The 19,183-nt window shown below is 35.7% G+C and overlaps 1 protein-coding gene across 1 annotated transcript in view; it reads left to right on the top strand.

Moving 5' to 3' along the window:
* The window catches only part of LOC121407777 (palmitoyltransferase ZDHHC3-like), an 83,129-nt gene that overhangs the window by 20,610 nt on the left and 43,336 nt on the right, over positions 1 to 19,183 (top strand). Inside the window, exon 4 of the mRNA XM_041598973.1 lies at positions 14,069 to 14,214. Coding sequence (XP_041454907.1) covers positions 14,069 to 14,214 — 146 coding nt within the window. The remainder of the gene's footprint in view (positions 1 to 14,068; positions 14,215 to 19,183) is intronic.

The raw sequence follows: 19,183 nt of genomic DNA, 5'->3' as shown, positions 1-19,183 counted from the left end.
GACTTAGTTGCCTAAACAGTCATATTCATTTATTTCCTGAGTATTCAAATAAAATTCTTAATACATGATTATGGCATTTTAATTCAGCATTTTCATTAGGGATGAAAATTAGAAAATAGTGTGTTTATGAAAATGCTGGGATCAGTTGATGTAATAAAGCTTTATTTTATAGTGATATTAAAAGTTTTTCAGCATCTTAAGTCTTAATAATAATGGAATATACATTTCAAGGTAAAAGAACAAGGTAGTATTCCATGAGCGATCACACTGAAAATTTTACTCTTTAAGCAAATGAACTAATCTGGGGCCCGTTCATAAAGAGTCACAACTGTTATAACTTTGCTATTATGGCAATTACCATGGTAACAGGGCTCAGCAGCCAATCATAATCAAGGTTGCCATGGTAGTTGCCATAATGGCGAAGTTACAACAGTTGTAACTCTTAATGAAACGGGCCCCTGGTCCCTAACCACACTCCTCTTAGAGTAAGACGAGGGACCAGTCCTGATGGAGTGAGGTTTTAGTCTTTCAAGAATGAGTTTTTGCCTTTTTTGGAGTGAAAATGTGAAAAAGATGCACACTTTCACTCCTAAAAATGTGGAGGTTTGCTCTTGAAGGATTGAAATTCTCGCTCCATTGGGACTGGTCCCTCATCTCACTATGGGAGGGGTTTGATTAGGGGTCAGATTAGCTCCTTTCCATCTAATGAGTACACTTGGTTACTGAAATAAAACAAGTTCAGTAGAGAAAGCTTGATAAATTACTCCCCTGGTCTCCCCAACTATCTTTTATCTTCAGTAGATGTTAAAACATTATGGCCCGTATTCTGAACTCGGGTTTAAATCAAATCATGGTTTAAAGTTTTGGTATAAGTAGATGGATAGCCGATTGGGGCAGAAATCACTATTAGTGCAAGTCCTTGTATTAACTCACATGTCACTCAAATCATTTGCAATTGCTGGGAAGGATAACTAAAGTATTTTTCTTCATTATGAAAGCAAATAGAAACAATATAGTAAACATAAGAAATACATGTATTTGATGTAAACAGAATTTTTGAGATTTTGGCTCCCATAATTTTAACACGGAGTTAGACTGTGGTCTAAGTTTAACCTGACTGCAAAATATGGCCCTCAATTTCTTTGCACCATTATTTGGAAGTTTTTATTATCACTGACAAGCTATATACACTGATGTTATGGTGGTGTCAATTTCACTATTTTCATTCCTACCTCTTTTTATGTTTCATTTTGTCATCTATCCATTGAAAATCTTTGTTTCCACTCTTTTTGTTCAATTATAACCAATGTGCATGTATAACCTTTTTTTTTAAATTTTTTATTTATTTGATATTTTTTGGAGGGGGGGGAGGGGAAAGTTATTGCTGCAGCACACTTATATTTTCCTTTTCATACATTTGCAATGGGAAGTGGATCACGAAAATATGAAATTTAGCCATTCTAAAAATTCTTGAATTTAATCCAGCAAGATAGACTCTACTCTCATTTTTTTGTAATTTTTTTAACTGGCCTGTCATTAGTAAGTGGAGCAATGAAATATGATATTCAACGAGTTTTCAAATTCCTCTAAAGTGCCCTAGGATCTTTATGCATATGTTGCTGATGGAAGAATTTCTTTCCATAGCAACAGGAGCTCATGCTTAATTTCTATGGCAACATGGAATATCCTGTAGCACACGTAAACACTGAATAATTCAAATGCTACCTTAATAGTAAAGGCTGGTGCAAAACCGGGAGAGTGTATAAAACAGCTAGGGTGTTCCTTGAGTTGCTTGAGTTTGGGATATGATATAGCACATTAATTTCTAAATTTTAATCAAATTTCAATTGGTTTATGGCTTGATTTTATTGTTGTGAATATGTCTTTAAGCATGATACTATGCAAGATCTGTATGATGGTTTGAAGAGTTGAAAGGCACTTAAAGCATAGAAGAAAGCCACAAAGATAAAGTCAAAGAAGGAGAACAGACTTCCCAAATGATCAAGGTGCCATATTTTCTGAGGGTGACATCTGCACACCTGGACTCTTGGGTGACTGCTTAAAGAGACTCTTCTTAGAGCCCCTATCAAGTTCATCTAGACTGATGAATTATTGATGCTCCTTCACTCGAGCAGAAACACAGAAACAAATCCTCCGGGCTCGCTCCTAAAATTAAGCTAGAAAGCATGATGCGGGTCAACTCGCCAGTTTTAGGCTCAGGGACAGAAACCGATAGGCCTGTAGAAAAGAAAATCGTGGCATTTGTTAGGGTTGAGATGGTGCGGCTATCGCCACAGAGGCAGAAGTAAATGGTGACGATGATACGGCAGTGTCGAAACATTGGGATCACTTAGCGTTGATTGTTTTTCTATTGATTGGCGGCCTCTAGTCATTCTCCTCACATTAGTCCTGGGTCGATACTCTTTCATGCGGGAGGCGTTGATACTCAAAGTCTGCTCCTTCCCTAGAATGTAGGAAGGGCTTCTCTGCAAGGAAGGTATCAGTCAAGCTTCATTTATACTGGTACTTAAGAATGAATGATGATATGTTCACGATCTTTGGATGTAAACACAATATGTCTATAATTTCATGAATGTTTATCCTTGTATATTCAATTCTTATTTAACTTGTCTTTTTCTATTTCCGGAAGATCAAATTTTGGAAAAGAGCCAATCAGTTCAGTATAAGTATCCATGTACATGAAGGCTGACAAGAAAAGGCTATCTATGTTCAAGGGCGCCGGAAGTGGGTGGGGGGCACTTGCCCCCCCCAGATAAAATTTTTTGGGGGCAAAACGAGATTTTGCCCCCCCCCCAATGTGCCCCCCTAAAGAAAAAAAAAAGATAAATTATTCAAGGACAAATGTAAACGATGAAGGCACTTTTCTGCCTAAAAATTGTCATTTCCATTGTCAAAAATGAAAAATTTCGCCCCTGACGGGGCAATTACATAATCATAGTAAGCCTCGCGTCTTTTGACGAACATGTCCCTCTGTGAAACATACCTTTGATAAGCCCCTTTTCCATCTTACTACAGTGTGATAACGTTTAACCTTTTAATGAATACATTTCAGACTAAAACCGAATGGCAAATTGAATGTGGTTCACCAATGCAATGCTGGCTGTGTCGGCTAACAAACGCGCGGTCGCCCAGAAACGCTCAGATCGGACCCGATATCACTAACGCGCGTGAACGCTAGCTACTCGAGCAACATATGGAATCTGAAAATGACTGTAAAACAGAAAAGGTTAAAGAGTTAAAGAGGCTTGAGTAGTTGGATTATTGGATAAATGAGAAGATGCTAGCCTGAGTCGGTGAATGTAGTGCAGAGCAGGAGTACTCATCTATCAACTACTCAATCCTCTTCTACCTTTTCTGGTTTACTGTCTTTTTCAGGACTACGCGCATTTAAACAAAAAATTACTCGACTATCAACTGTTCACTTCCTCCCCTATCAATTTCACTTCTTCCTCTATCCACTTTTTCGAAAACTCCACATGGTGTACCGACAACCATATCCGCTATTGGAATGTAATTGTTTTCTTCTAATAATGTTACATAATGTACATTATGAACTGCGGTAGTTTGATGGTCCGGGCTGAAAGTATTTATAGTTTAATAAATAGAGTAGAATTCACTGAGCAAAATGTTGAAAATTTCATCAAAATCGGATAACAAATAGCAAAGTTATTGAATTTAAAAGTTTAGCAATATTTGTGAAAACAGTCGTCATGAATATTCATTAGGTGGGCTGATGATGTCACATCTCCACTTGTTCTTTTGTATTTTATTAGGTTTATTCAATTTTTTTTCCTCCAAGAACTAGAAAAATTGGATTGACATCCGATTTAGTGCATTAGATATTTATTGCTGCAACTTATGTCATTATAAGGGAGACATATTGTTCACACAAGTATGAGATAATGAAAAAATATGATTTTATGTAATAACATAAGAAAACAGAAAGTGGAGATGTGACATCATCAGCCCACCTAATAAATATTCATGACGACTGTTTTCACAAAATATTGCTAAATTTTAAACGTCAATAACTTTATTATTTGTTATCCGATTTTGATGAAATTTTCGGCATTTTGCTCAATGAATTCTACCCTATGTATTAAGATATGAATATTTTCAGCCCGGACCATCCCTTTAATCAGTTCATGATTATTTACAAATGAATATTTCCTGGAATTTGATAATCATCATTTCCTAGTTATGGTCACATTTTCCCCAGAAAATATGTAAAGAAAAAAGAAGATTTTGAAGGGGTCATCTAAAAGTGCTTCCCAGCCATACAAAACATGCAAAAGGAAACACATAAATCGAGTAATGAATGTTTTAAACTTTAATGATTTTCAGAAAAGTTTTAAATTGTTAGACAATTAAGCTTGACATATTTCTTTTTCCTTCAGTTATAAAATATGAAATGTATTGCCCATGCATGGATAATCAGGGACTATCTCAAATGCTGATTTCAGAAGTGATTTGCATAGAACGCTGTCAAAAATATTGTTCCCCCTTTGGGATTTTGCCCCCCAAAAACTGAAAGTGTTCCGGCGCGCCTGTCTTTGTTTGTTATGAGTTGTTTTAAAAGTATCTGCACTTATTTATAATTTCATTTCATAAAAAAATTATATTCAAAACATTCAACAGACGACCAAGTGAAATAGAGAGGAGCCAACAAATAGCAAGTTTAGCTTGTGGGTTGGACTCCTTTTCAAAGCTCTATAAAATTTGTATTTTTTTCTCTTGACAATACCATTTATATTTGAATGCACTTTGTTTATTAGAACCTATTCTTAAAGATTTTTCCTATCATTCTAAATAGTTCAGTTCTGTTGTCACATAAAACTGGAATGGAAAGATCCAGGGCAAGTAAGTTTTTCAATATTTTAAGTGAAGCACAGGAATGAATTTCAGGTATTCATTTCTCATTTTTATGAAAAATGCAGGGTTTAGGTCACTGTAAAATCATGCGCACATCGTGCACATAGTTTTTCAGCGGCATAAACCATGGTTTGAGACAGTGTGTAAAGTCATTCAATGCATATCCACTGCATACAAGAAACATCAAGGTTTTTTTTACCTCTATGCACCATTCCTGAGACTTTATGGTACAGAAAGAATGGTTTAGGCCACTTTGTAAAATGAAAGGAGGGGGTTGTGCAGCTTCATGCAAAATTTAGATATGCTCTTATTCTTTAAATAATGAGAATTTTAATCTTATCTTTGGCAACTCTATTAATTCACAGATGGGCTTTCAAAATATGCAAAAGTCTAAATTAAAAAAAATGACAAAAAATTAGGTTTGTGCCGGTTTGTAAAATCATGGACGAATTCAGGACAGAAAGACATCACAATTCACATACATGTACAAAATGCATCGGATTGCAACTAATTCATTTTTACATTTCTAGGGTTTTTTGCTGTAGCTGCATTGATTTCTCCTTCATATATTCTTTATTATATCCTTTTGAAATTCATCTCATTCTACTTTTCACCACTAAGAAGAAATTATCATGCTGGGTGCATGGCAGATGAATAGTTAATGCTTGCATGGCGACGACCCCTCCAAATACTGTAATGACAGTTTATACTACCCTGAAAAGGCAGTAGGTCGAGTAATGATAGATAGAAAAATAACGGGAGATCTTTAGGGTTTTATCCCATTACCCATTACCCTGTCATGGCCCTGTGGATCACAGGCACCCCAGTCTCTTAGTCAGGGACCTGCTTCAATTTACACACTAAGAGCTGCATTTAGGGCTTGATGTGGCTAATACAGTAGGTAAATATCCCCTGATAATTGAATTGGCAGCCAATAGTTGGATGGTTGATTTAGGCATGACCAAGTTCAGATTCACCCCTTAGGGTAACATGGGGCTGTGCTTAAGGATCAATGAGAAATGAGGAAACAAGATGGCAATAATAGGACCCAGAGGAGTGGTCATACTATCAAAGTGTGGACAAATTTGTATGCATACATGTTGATTGTGGAAGCCTGTCCTTAGTGGCCATTTAAATTGTGTCCAATATTAAAAAGGAATATGTGATAAAGAACCTGTCTATAAAGGCCATCTACAGTGGCCACCTTTTCTATTTCCGTTGGATGGCCTTCTATAGACGGGTTTGACTGTATTTACATATGTAGTACATGTATATATATATATATATATAATATATGTATCTGTATTTTTCTCTCTTTTTTTTTGGGGGGGGTTGAGGATTATTGATTTGTTTTGTGTGGATTAAATCTCAGTATTAAATCTTAATACTTAAAGAGCAGAATCTGTCAAGATGAGCAGCCAAACAGACTGACATTAAAAAGACATACATTTGGTCGAGTGGACACTCTGCAAAGTAATAACACTATTGTTCGATAAACAGAGAAAAAGAAAATGAGTGAGACCAAGAGGGAGAGAGAGAGAGAACAGAAGGAAAGTGTAATCCTATGAGCTGCGATTTTGCTCTTTCATTCTGCGGAGTGAAAATCAACCTGGTTTAATTAAAATGTCTCAGTCAGAATCTGTGGAAAGGCACTTTTTGCAAGTCATACATGACACTTGACAAGGTACGGTATGCCTTGAATGCTCTGTGTGGCTTTTATTACTTTTAAGGTGAACAAAGGCATGCGATTCCATTCCATGTACATGTTTATACTGCATGCATTTTGACAGTTGATTTTCTTTGATATTGCATATATCGCATACTCCTGCTTAGGTGACTAGGTCACAGTGGTTTATAGGCTCGCTTGCTTTTACCAGTTATTGACTTTAACAGCCTAAAACAACTGTCTTTCTTTTGCCTTCATATAGAATTGTTAGAATTACATATTTATATGCGGCCTTGAATTTTATAGGAAATGGATATTGATGATCAAATTGCTTTGAGTTTTTCCATTTTGTGATGGATATATGGATGACTTTATGAGGTAGTTTAGGGATGATACTGAAGTGAAGTGTCATTAATTATTATCTGAACCATTCTGTTATCTTGATGTTCATACACAGTTTGATTAGAATGGAGATTGATGATTGTTCGCAGAATGTCCATATAAATTTTTATTTCTTTTTCAAATATTGATGAATTTACACTGTATCAGTTTTTGAGGGAAAAAAGACAGATACGCAGATCATTCAAGCTCCACGAAGCACAATGTTGTTCATTCTGTAAAATATCTAAATTATTCAACTTTTATTTGTTTTTGTTTAAATAGGATTTGCCTTTGACAGCCATAATTCTTTTTTTTTAAATACATACGGATCTATACATAGAGAAATCTGTAAAGTTGAATAGAGAAATCTGTAAAGTTGAATGAAGTTCATGATTATAAACGCCCAATATTATAATGTTGAGTGTTTTTAAAAATATTTTGATTTCCTCTGAAAAATATTATTTTTTCAGGATATTTAGTTTTATAGATTTTTTTTTGTGTCAAGAGGTTGAAATCTAGGGAGACTTGTATCAGGAAATGATAATGGGTTGACATTGTTTGTTGGTCAGTTGTATTTTGATATATTTTACCATGCTGAAATCATTAGAATTTGATGTTCTGGGGTGGTATTCTGAGATCCATTTTATCTCCGTTAAAATCAGTGAGATAAAATACCCTTAAATCTCTCCGAATTGGTATTCTGAGAACAATTTTATCTTCATTTTATCTCTGTAAGACACACCTATTTTTTAATCAATATCCAATTAGAAACGCGCTTTTATAGCTCTCTGATATCACTCAACCAATGGAAATCCATTCCGCTAGGAGGTGTGGCAAAGAAGTGAGATTGCGTCAATTTATTGACTTCACATACGCTTGCACAATACGCGTCTTTCAGAGATTTCTTTTTAACAAAAATGACAATACTCTCATCTTTTTTTCGAAGTCTATTTCGCATCTTTTCAAGCATCGTTTCAAAGACAATATTAGTCAAGAAAAGTCTTATGAAATACTTCCTAATTGTACAGGAATAACTTTAAGGTGTTGTTCTCAATGAATATATAATTTTTCTTCATTTTCATGTCAATATTTGGAGTTAATTCATGTAGAAATATTGACTAAATCAACGTCGCGGAGATAAAATAGCCCCTACCCTCTTTTAAGTTTATTTTATTTTTTCTTCAAAGTAAATTGGGCGCAAGCACATCATCCGCGTTGCAATGTCCAGATACGCGATGGGTATGTCTACGCTGCCACCGCTCTGTTGCGTATCATAGATACGCAAGATAAAATTTGTACGCAAGATGAAATTTTAGATTTTATCTGAGAGATAAAATGTCATCTCAGAATACCAATTTCATTTTAAGAGATAAAATAAAATATTTTAAAGATAAAATGACCTCAGAATACCGCCCCTGTTCTTACCAAACTTTCAAATTTATTGATTTGATCTATTAAACCAGATTAAGTTTTATCATTTTTACCTTTGGATTGTTCATGTCATAAAACTAAAAAATTTTGATATTTCAACTTAAATAACAAGAAATTGAAATATATATTTGTACATTGATAAATAAATACCAAAGTTTAAAAAATTCAACAGAAACGTTTTTTTTTTAGTCAAGGTAGGTTTCCACAAAAATTTCAAGTTCGATGAGCTAGTTCTGACTAACATACCAGTACAGTACATGTAATTTAGTGTATGCGAGTAGTGGCACCAGTGGATATTTCTTTGGAAATCAAAAGAATTGTATCTTCTCGGTAACCATTCTACATGCCCCTATATCCATTTTCTATTCTCTATAGAGCTAACAAACGAACTGATGGGCCAATTTGTGTGGCTGGACGACTAATCACAGTTTAGTGATCAGCGGAAATGATGCCATTGATACTCCGGTAATATTACACTGGAGAAACAAATTGATGAGCGCATCCCTGGATATAAGCAATAATAGAGCAGTACAGAGATACACATTAAGGGCAGAGACGTCTCTACCCAATGCCATTTTCATTCTGTCTCCGCTACAGGAGAAAATGTGATTTTGAATTATATGATGCATGGCCATTAGCATTGCTAAGAGGATTTATTAGGGTATACGTACATGTACATGCTTTTGAAAACATTTTTCTTTTTGTCACCTGCAATTTGCATGATACATTGTGCATAATGTTATGCCACGACTGGTTGTCCGGATTTCTTTGCTTCTTGTTTCTGCTTTTTCATCATTTCAGATGTGTAACAACTGAGCACAATTGTTGTTAAAGTACTAACACATATGAATTGCAGGGTTGTGGTATATTCTACATCTGTAGCAAAAATTATTCTATAAAAAGTTAAGTTGTGCCCTATCGTTTTTGGTTTGCAGGCAGGTAAATCATGATAGGCACGGCACCCCCTTTGATTCCATTGCCGCCAGTCTGTCATGGAGCCGTTATAACAGAGTATGATATATCCTTCTCTCAACGACACCACGTTACTCATTCTTTCTGCAGAACAGTGGTATTTTTAGCTGTAAATTGGCCCTCCTTAGATGAGATTGATTAGACTTGGTCTGATGGCTCGCTGTAATTGAAGCTGAAAATGCTTGATTGAATGTCCATTTTAGCATGTGTGGTGATAGAAATGCTTGCGCATGAAATTGGAATGATATGAAGATGGAGCGTTGGCGAAAGATGGAATGAATAATGGAAGCAATTAGGATGGATTGGCCGTGGATTTAACACTCTTCCTGCATGTTATGTGGGATTGGGGGCAGCATAGAGAATGACTATGAATAGTTCGACAAATGTGAAAGAAATGGGACATAGTCGTGGTTAATTACATTGATATGGGAGCTCTAGAGAAAGGAGAATTAACAATGGAAAGGGAATGAGAAGCAAAAGTATCAGATCTGGGGTGGGTTTGGGAGGGGGAAATTAATGTGCGTATATTCAGGCACCAAGAAATCCCATGGGATGGAGCAGCATAGAGAATGACTGAACAGAAACAAATATGAAAGAAATGGGACATACATTTAATAGTCAAATTGATTATATTGATACAGGGGAGAAAAATGAGTTGAAGAATAAAGAAAAGAAAGGGTATGAGGAACAAGATCGAGGGGGGGGGGATTTGTTGTGATCATTAACATGCAGGCACCAAGAAATTATTCCATGTGATATAGTCGGTGGGTGTGTTGGATATTTGTCTTAAGCGAGGAAGAACGGGTATCAAACAAAACACATGACCGTGAAAGATAAGAAATGGAATTACATTCTCCGTTCTCGTTTGGCATCACCTGTTGACAATGGGGGGGGGGGGGTGGGAAGCGATGGGAGATGAAGAAAATAATCAAAGGTGGCATAGGCCTACATGTAGTAAGTTGCTCTTAACCATATCAAGCTGCTTTTTCCAACTGTGATCTAAGTTAGATGTGAATGTAACCTGGTGCAGTTCATGCAGTCATTGACTCCCCTTTATCCTTGCTTCTATTCCATTCATATTGGAATTGAAAAAGCATTTTGCTTATCACCAAAATCTTTGAATGACTTTGTAATTTGATATGTTTTGTATTTCATTTTTTCATATCATAACCCAGAGAGGAGTGAGTACTTGTACATGTATGTCTGAGCATTTCTTATATTCACTCGAATGATCATCCTTTTTTTTCTTAAAAAATGTAGTTTGGAAAAAGAAAAGATTGAGAATATTCTCTACCTTTATTGCTCCTTCCAATACCATTCCATCCTTATAATTGCACAAATTATGTACTTTAATTGTGATTGTTCATAAGTGATATGATTCTGAAACAAGGATGTGTGGGAAGGGGTAAGTTACTCCTTAAAAGGACCAATGAGTGACAGCATGTTAAAAGAAGTAGAAAATGCTGTCACTCCTCCGCCTGTACCCTCCTTTCTTTCCTTTGAGTTTTTTTTAAAGTGTACAGTATGTGAACAAACCCCTAAAAGTTCATTGGCAGGGTGGTATATAATGGACCAACAGGGGTTAGTGACTCTTAGCTATGGCATAGATTCTCAATTCTGGAGTGGGCGGTATTTGATTAAAAGCCTTTATTGTTATTCCATTGCATCAGCAGTACAGACATTGTTTTTGGACAGTCTGGAACTCCTGCTGAGTGAGGTTGTGTTGGAAGTGTTGGGGAGGGGGAGGAGAGTGTGGGGTACTTGCTTGGTTCCTTCAAGAAGGTTGTTCCTTGGTAACTTCCTGCCCATGAAGAAATATAACTCTACGGACTTATTTGCAGGAATGACTGTCAATGTATTTCTATTCTTTGGTTGACAGTGAAACGGTTAAAAATTCTATACAGTCCAGCACAACCGGGATCATGACGCTTTGATATATCTTGATACAAGGTCATAAGGAACAGCTTCTTTGTTGAAATTATACCAATTCATGATAAATGAATAATTCAAATTTTATGATTGTAGAATAGGATTAAAAATACTAAGTTAATGACATAGTCTAATATGCCTATCAATTTATCACTGTCATATCACTGTCATAAAAAATAATCAACCTCTTTAAAAATCTGTTTTTGATTTTGATTCTTTTCTATTTAATATCACATCTCTTCTTTGATTAAATTTAAGCCATATTTTCACTTATTTTAAGGAAAAAAATTGAAAAATGTACATTGAACTTGTTTAAACGGTAAAAAAGGACAATTTTTTTTGGTTTAACCTTGACTCTGTTATTTACGTGTAGTACTTGATCGAGTTAAAAACTATAATATTAAAGTGTCATATTGTTTTCCGGTTTTGACAGAAAAAAATTGATACCGAGTAAATTGTTTGTACAGATGTACATCAAATTATTCCCTTTAAATAGTTCATCCGCAGTGGGTCATTCTACAGTTTTGATTAGGGGCGTTTGGCAGATTTGTGAAGGTCAAGGTTGATCATGCTCTGTTACTAACGAAGACCTGACAATGCAGCATTACACATCTAGGTCATCAGGGAGTCTCTTCTCACACGAAACTCCTACATCTTTCTATCTCTAACCATGAAATAATAAATATAAATTGAAAAGTTTCTGAGTGCATGTAAGTAATTTTGTATTTTAGATGAATAGGTCATTGATTGTGTTTGTTCCAGCATTCGACTTGGTTGATCTTAAAGCATTTTGAATTTGGTTTTCAACTTTTCATACTTTCAGATACTCTTGATCAGATTCCCATTTGAAATGATACTTGAATCTTAGTTTCTTCAGTAGTTTAATAATTTCATTATTAAAGTCAGTATTAAGGTATTATATAGCAATATTTTTTAAAACTAATTACAAACATGTTTCAATACATTTTGCATTGTTGAAACTGATTTGACTTTCTTCAATTTCTCATGAACCTTTATGTGGTACAGTGCTCTATTAAGCACTATAGTTATTAATTTATTTTGATATAACCAATCACGTTTATAACCTTCTTAATTGTGTGGCTCTCAAAACCATTGTTGGTGGAAGGTAAACCTATAGTTAGATTATCACTGCAAATTGTGTGAAAATGCAAGTTAAGTAGTAATTCCATTTTTAATATCCTCATTTGAGTTGCTGGTAACCTTCAGAAGTTCAGACTCGAAGGAAGATGATTACCTGTCTATAGAAATATTAGGTGCTTGTACATCACATTACAGTAGTCTAAATGGATAGACTAATTAGGTCATAATGATGTTGTGTGTATTGACTATGTCTGGCCTGGTGTTTGATATGAATAGAACACCTGACATGTGCAGTGGAGCTTGAAGTATATTTGGAGCATCAGAGATCTATGGGGTGTATTATGAGGGTTTCTTTCATTAGATGATGGTACATACGTGTGATGTCGGTTGATACCAAGATTTTGAAGAAAGATGGCTTGCTCTGTGTGTATAGATTTTGAGAGGAAAGAATATGAATGTGCAAATACTTTAGCAAATAACTCTTTAAAAAAATGAAAAAGAGGATAAAATATTGAAATGATGATTAAGACAGGTAGCTTTTGTAATGAATACAGAATTCCACTTATCAATTTTTTTTTTCAAATTCTTTCATGAAAGAATAAGCACAAAACATTTTCACTCTCTATTTACTTTGAAGTAACTTTATGTAGAGTGGTGTCTTTTACCCTTCCTTTTGATAGAGAGTGCACATAAGATAAAACTTTCAGGCCCAAATTCACAAAGGTGGTTTATGTGATTACATGAGTAATGAAGCAAGTCGTAAAAAAGGGTATTGAAATGCTAATACTGAAAGATCAGACTACCCTTTGGAAACGGCTCTATAAAACCACATAAACAAAAGGTCAGTGCTTATGAGCTACAGAATAGGCTAGGGTTCAATATACCTTGTGATGTTCACAAGCATTTCACCGGTGAGAGCTAGAAGGAGGTACATACGTATAGTTCCAATCGAGGAACGTCAGGCTAGATTTTTCTCCCTGAATGATGACAGTGTTCCTGGGCAGAACATCTGCCAGGATGAAATTCAATTGCTCTATCAGAAAGAAATGGGAGGGCAAGCTGACTATTGTATAATTTAACCCGGACACTGATTTTCTAGGATGAAAAAAGTGCAGCAAGGTACACTGTCCTAGATTTGTAATGTTTCTGGGTTCTTCAAGTTAAACTCAAAACTAGGTTATGTCATTGGAAAGAAGAGAACCCAAGAATGGCTACAAAGTTGTGCCTAAAGGTCAAATTGGTTTTCTAACGACATACCAAGCCAGCTCGAGAAGAGCGAAAGATTCCTTGTCATGCTTTATCTTGGAAAAACCTACTTGTAAACCATTTGTTGGTAAAGTGGTTTGAGCAATCGTTCTCGGACAACGAAATTGATAACATGCCTCTTGCCTATGTGATGTTACATATACATGTATCTCTGATTTAGATCTGTTTTGGTCTAGAAGAAATGTGGATTGAGTGATCACCAAATTTGTAGGTTATTGCATGAATGGCTTGAAATTGAATGTAATAGAAGAGGGAGATCTCCCTTTTTCTGCGTTTACGCCTGTACTGACCAGTATACGTTTATTTCAAAAGACTCTTTAAATATGGCAATGTGTTGATAATAAATTCTAAAGTGTACAATCTGTTTAACATCAATACAGTAACAGTATTTTCTTTTGTCCTTCCTTTCTTACAATTTTCTACTTTCAGGGTGCAGTTCCGCTGGGCAATGCAACAAAAGAGCATCTTAGCACACTAGGGTTAAAGGTCGGTCAGGTCGTCTACAGGTGTCCAAAATGTATCAGTATCAAGCCTGAGAGGGCGCACCATTGTAGCATATGTCAGAGATGTATCAAGTAAGTAAAATTTCATCATTTTATTTCTGAGCAGATGAAATACCCTGTCACAGCCCTGTTAATGTTGGATTGATAATGATAGTGATACAGGGAGTTAATTTGCACACATGTCCACCTTGCTAGGTACTCAAGGCATATTATACCCCAGCTATGCTGAGCTACAGACTTTAGTACATAGTTTTTTGTTGAATTCCTTTATTTCAGTACTTGTTTACCTTGCCTGGTGGGCGTTTCATAAAGCTGTTCGTTAAGTTAAGGCGACTTTAAGAACGACTAGTGATCCTTTCTTATGCGCTAAGTAATCAGGTTGAGTGCAGCATAATATGGATTAATTTCTTGCATAGGGAAATTAAACTTTGGCTGGGATTTGCACCCAAGACCTTCTGTTTGCAAGGCAATAGCCATAACCACTGTTCCACAATGCTTCCACAGATTAGTAGATTTGGGATAAAACAAGTTGATAGTGAAAGGTCATATATCGCGGTGAAAGTGCGAAACCCATTACAGAGTAAATCGACTTCCTAATCAAAGTTTACTATAATTTGCAATTTTTCTCCCAAGCCGTACAAGATTTTTATTGGTAGGAAAATACATAGTAGGAAAGACCAAGGCAAGTGATTGATATTGATAATTTTATTTTTACACATAACCAAGAATTAGAGAAGATATCACATAGAGCTACATGCTTGTAATTTCTGTCCATGTTCAAAAATGCCATAGGGAATGCAACAACCCTAACCGCGATTTCAATGTGCGTGATCAGGCAAAACCTTTCCCTATCTTTCACGTGCAAAGTCAATGCAATGCAGATGCGATGGTTTGGCTGACGACGCATTTGCATATTAAGTGCGTGCTGCTGTCCTTTTTTTTCTTACAGTGCACGTTTCCAATGGAATTGGTGCATTTTATCAAAATTTGTGTGGCATCACCTTGAAAATTCAATTATATCTCAAAACTCAATTAAGTTGCTGCCTAGAAATTTACTTATGTAACTTGTAGTTTCATACTGCAAAAATCTCAACATAGATTTTTTGACCAAAATTGACTGATACGACAGTTCGGATGAACGCCAACGACATATTTAATTGAGATTATCCTCATGGAAGACAGTTGGTATTACCCAGAATGCCAATTCTTTTCACCCCCTTGCCATCTTCCAGACATCTTCCGCTTCCTCCTCTGATGTAAAATTCTTCTTAGGACTTCACCAAAATTTCTCTCAAGAAAGATATCATTCTCCCCCTTCCTTTCACATCTCTCAATTTCATTCCTTCTCTCTTCTCTCCATCCCTTCTTAATCAAAGAAAATTGGCTTACACTAGTAGTTATAATATTTATCACTCCACCACATACTTTATACATTATTTTGATTATTACTCTCTTTTATATAGATGATTATAATGCTCCTTCATAGTTGTTTTGTACTTTGATTTGTTGTCTTTGTTTTGATAGTTGTGAAGTGGATAGAAAAGAGAACCAACATCCAGGCACCATTAGAACATGATACTTTATAGCAATCAATACAACATCCTGCGACCAAAATGAAAGTTTCCTCCCAACCATGTTCCAATGCAATTTGAATGACGAAGGACTTATTATTGATTTGTTTCCATTGATTGCGAGTTTCAAGTTTCAGCTTCTTCAATGTCAGTCTATCTAATGCTGTATATTGTCTGTAGGAGTTGTCTCTTCTTTACATATTATCTGTCTGGAACCTGAAGGACGTTGACTTATAGTTTTAAGGACCGATGCAATGCAAACTGCAAATTATTATTTTTTGGCTGATAGCCTGATACCCATTATAGCAATATCAGCTATTTTGGTATTCAAAAAGCTTTTTTTTAAACCACATAAATAGGGACAGTGATTTTGGTTTCTAAAAATTGCATTTCCTTTTCAGAAAATCATAAATTCCATTCCAGCATGGCTGAAAACCGAAATTCTGTTTCCCCATAGACTTTGTGTATAGAAAATCAATGTCAAAATGCTTGAGCAGGTCAAAATTTGTATCTGCTACTGTAATAACAACACTTTAAAGTTTATCAAGAGATACGAGTACAGAAACTAAAGAAAAATAATTAATTAACATGAATACTGTACATCCTCACCATTCACATTATTATTTTAGGGTTGAATGAGAATTCATCGATAATTTGGGGATCTTTTGAACATTGTTTGAGCAGTCAACGACCTTGGCCTATCCCCCATTTTGGATTCAAGGAGTAACGCGATCATGATGTTATGACCGAACGCAGAGGGTAGCAACGCACTGCTGTGCTTCTGCCTTTATATGTGGACGTGAATGTAATTTCGAGTGATGGAGTCGAGTGCAGTCATGATGTGTAGATTGTCATGGTTGTAGCGAAGTGAGATTGTGTTTTTAGCTAATTGATATTCTTATTTTGATGAGGATATGGGAGTAATTTCTGTAGCTATTCTGTGCATTTTGAGGAAAAAGCGTTTTCCGTGATTTTCCGTTTGAAAAACCACTTTCTGTTTCAAAAGGTCGATTTCTTGAAGTCCGTATGTTTTCAGTGATCGCGGAAAATCACTGTCCCTACATGTAAATAAGCCTTACCCTCAAATAAAATCTTCCTAGCTTCTATTCTAGTGATCTCAATGATTAGATTATAGTAACAGATAGTACCAGTGTCTAGTGCTCTGAATAAACTCCTATTAATCCCAGCTCTATCTAACTATCTGAGTATATTCTCCTGGTTCGGAGGTTGATTTCAACATCCATCCACTAAGTTCGCCTTCATGGTATATTCTTGGAAATTATTGTTATTGATGCCCAAACCAAGCTCAGCATGTATGTTCATAAGAAACAGAGATGGCTTTATTCATATCCTTTTTATTTATATTTTTTTCATTAATAATTGTATCTGAGTCTGAAGAGCTTTTTGTTACAACGCAACAAATACTTTACACTGTACATAAAATTAAATTCTTTAAAAAGTTACTGAAATTGTTTTTTGGCCAAAGTTGAATGGACAATCTCATAAAGGAAAAGACATTGACTCTTTATCATGAAATCATAATTAAATCATGATGATCTTGTAAGTGAAACATTTCAACTTCAAGGAGTCTTATGTAATAATGATAATTGTGATATCTTAATGAGTGCACACACCATCCAGAGACGCTCATGGCGCTGGCTCGGCAACAGTTCCTTTGGATATCCAAACAACAACAAATATAAATAAATAAAAATAGAGATTAACCCAGTACATAATTTCAAAAAGAACAATTTGACATCACCCACTGGAATTCCTAGCTAGATCCTGGTGGGGGCTGGGCTGGTGCCCTCCTACCTGCTGCTCCATTCAACTACAATTTAAGAGGCAAACCCGGTCAGCTCAGAACTCACATGAGCTCTAGCATATAAGGGCACCAGCCCCCATAGGAAGCCATCCAGACCAGTGAGTGATGACAAAACAAGATTTTTTTCTTTTTATAATAAAGACTCTTAAACCCTTTATGTTTATTATCATTTGTGGGGCAATTTTCTATCAATGTCTGAACTTTATGATAAATATTGTAGAGCTTTAATAATAATAAGAACAATAAACCAGTTGTCTATCTGTCTATCTATCTATGTTTTGTTTACCCAGGGTAGCCTCTTCAGTTAGGAAACTGCTCTACCAGCAGGCCCTGCATAATAATATGTTACTATTACTCTTCTCCAATCTAATTGCTGAGCGCCTAGCAAGAAGGCAGAAGGTCCCATTTTTATAAGTCTTTGGTATGACTCGGCCGAGGATCAAACCCACGACCTCCCGTTCATGCGGCGGACGCTCTACCACTGAGCCACCATGCTTGATAGAATACATGGAAAAGGCTCATTTCTCTCTGATATCACTCTAAGTTCTCTCTCCTGTCTATGCGTTGTCTGAACATCTCATCTCTTTTCTGTTCTTTGTCATACTCCCACAAGTAGTTTGTTCCTGGTCAGCAATTGATATATTCAATCCATCAGTGTCAGCAGCCTGGGTAGTAGATCCTTGACTCTGAAATCTCAGTGAAACCCAACTCTCAAACGTTGATAGCCATGAAGTGTGCCTGGCCCAGATATGTGTTTCCATCTTTTGTTGATAACTTGTTGAAGTGCTTGTAGCCAGCTGCATCAGTGTCGTCTGTGGATGGCCGTGAAGTGTGTTTAGTCAGATATATTTTCATCCCTCATGGATCTGTTTACGTGTCAGTAGCATACTCTATTTTCCCTATTCCTTGGGACCCGTCTAAGGACTGAAACAAAAGTAATTCTATACGTTTGATCACGGTAATGCCTTTATACTTTAAAACACTCCTTCTTTTTTCAGTTCATTTGAACTATTTGACCCAAATTAATAAAAGAACTTTATGGTATATCATATCGGTCATATGAATAATCATCTATGTGGTTGATTGGGTCAAAGTGTGCCATGCGATATTCCACCCCAACTAAAAGTTGATTTGAATCAAAAGAGAAAAATCCAACAAGAATAACACTATAAATTTGATGAATTTGGGATGTAAAATAAGAAAGTTATAACATTTTAGAATTTTGCACAATTTCAAAATACAGTTATATGCACATCCTGGTCTGTATGCAAATGAGGCAACTGATGGCATCATCCACTCACTATTTGTTTTGTAATTTATTGAATAAAATGTGAATTATTCTAATTTTCTCCTCACTGTGATGTGAAAGGAATTTTATTTCTCCCTGAATATGTGGAATTATGATTTAACATTTTGTGGATCAGTCAAGTTGGTTCTCATATTTTAAAATTTGTAAAAATTGAAAAAATTTAGAATTCAAACAATAGAAAGCAAAGAAATAGTGAGTGGGGGACATCATTAACTATCTCATTTGCATGTCATTGAGTGGTGCATATAACTATTTTGTGAAAAATGAGCGAAACTTCAAAATATCAGACCTCTCGTAGGGACAGTGATTTTCCGCGATCGCGGAAAACGGACGGAA

The sequence above is a fragment of the Lytechinus variegatus genome, chromosome 2 (genome assembly GCF_018143015.1).
Source record: "Lytechinus variegatus isolate NC3 chromosome 2, Lvar_3.0, whole genome shotgun sequence".
Taxonomy (NCBI): domain Eukaryota; kingdom Metazoa; phylum Echinodermata; class Echinoidea; order Temnopleuroida; family Toxopneustidae; genus Lytechinus; species Lytechinus variegatus.
The sequence above is the reverse complement of the archived record's forward strand: the minus strand, read 5'-3'. Positions and strand labels throughout refer to the sequence as shown.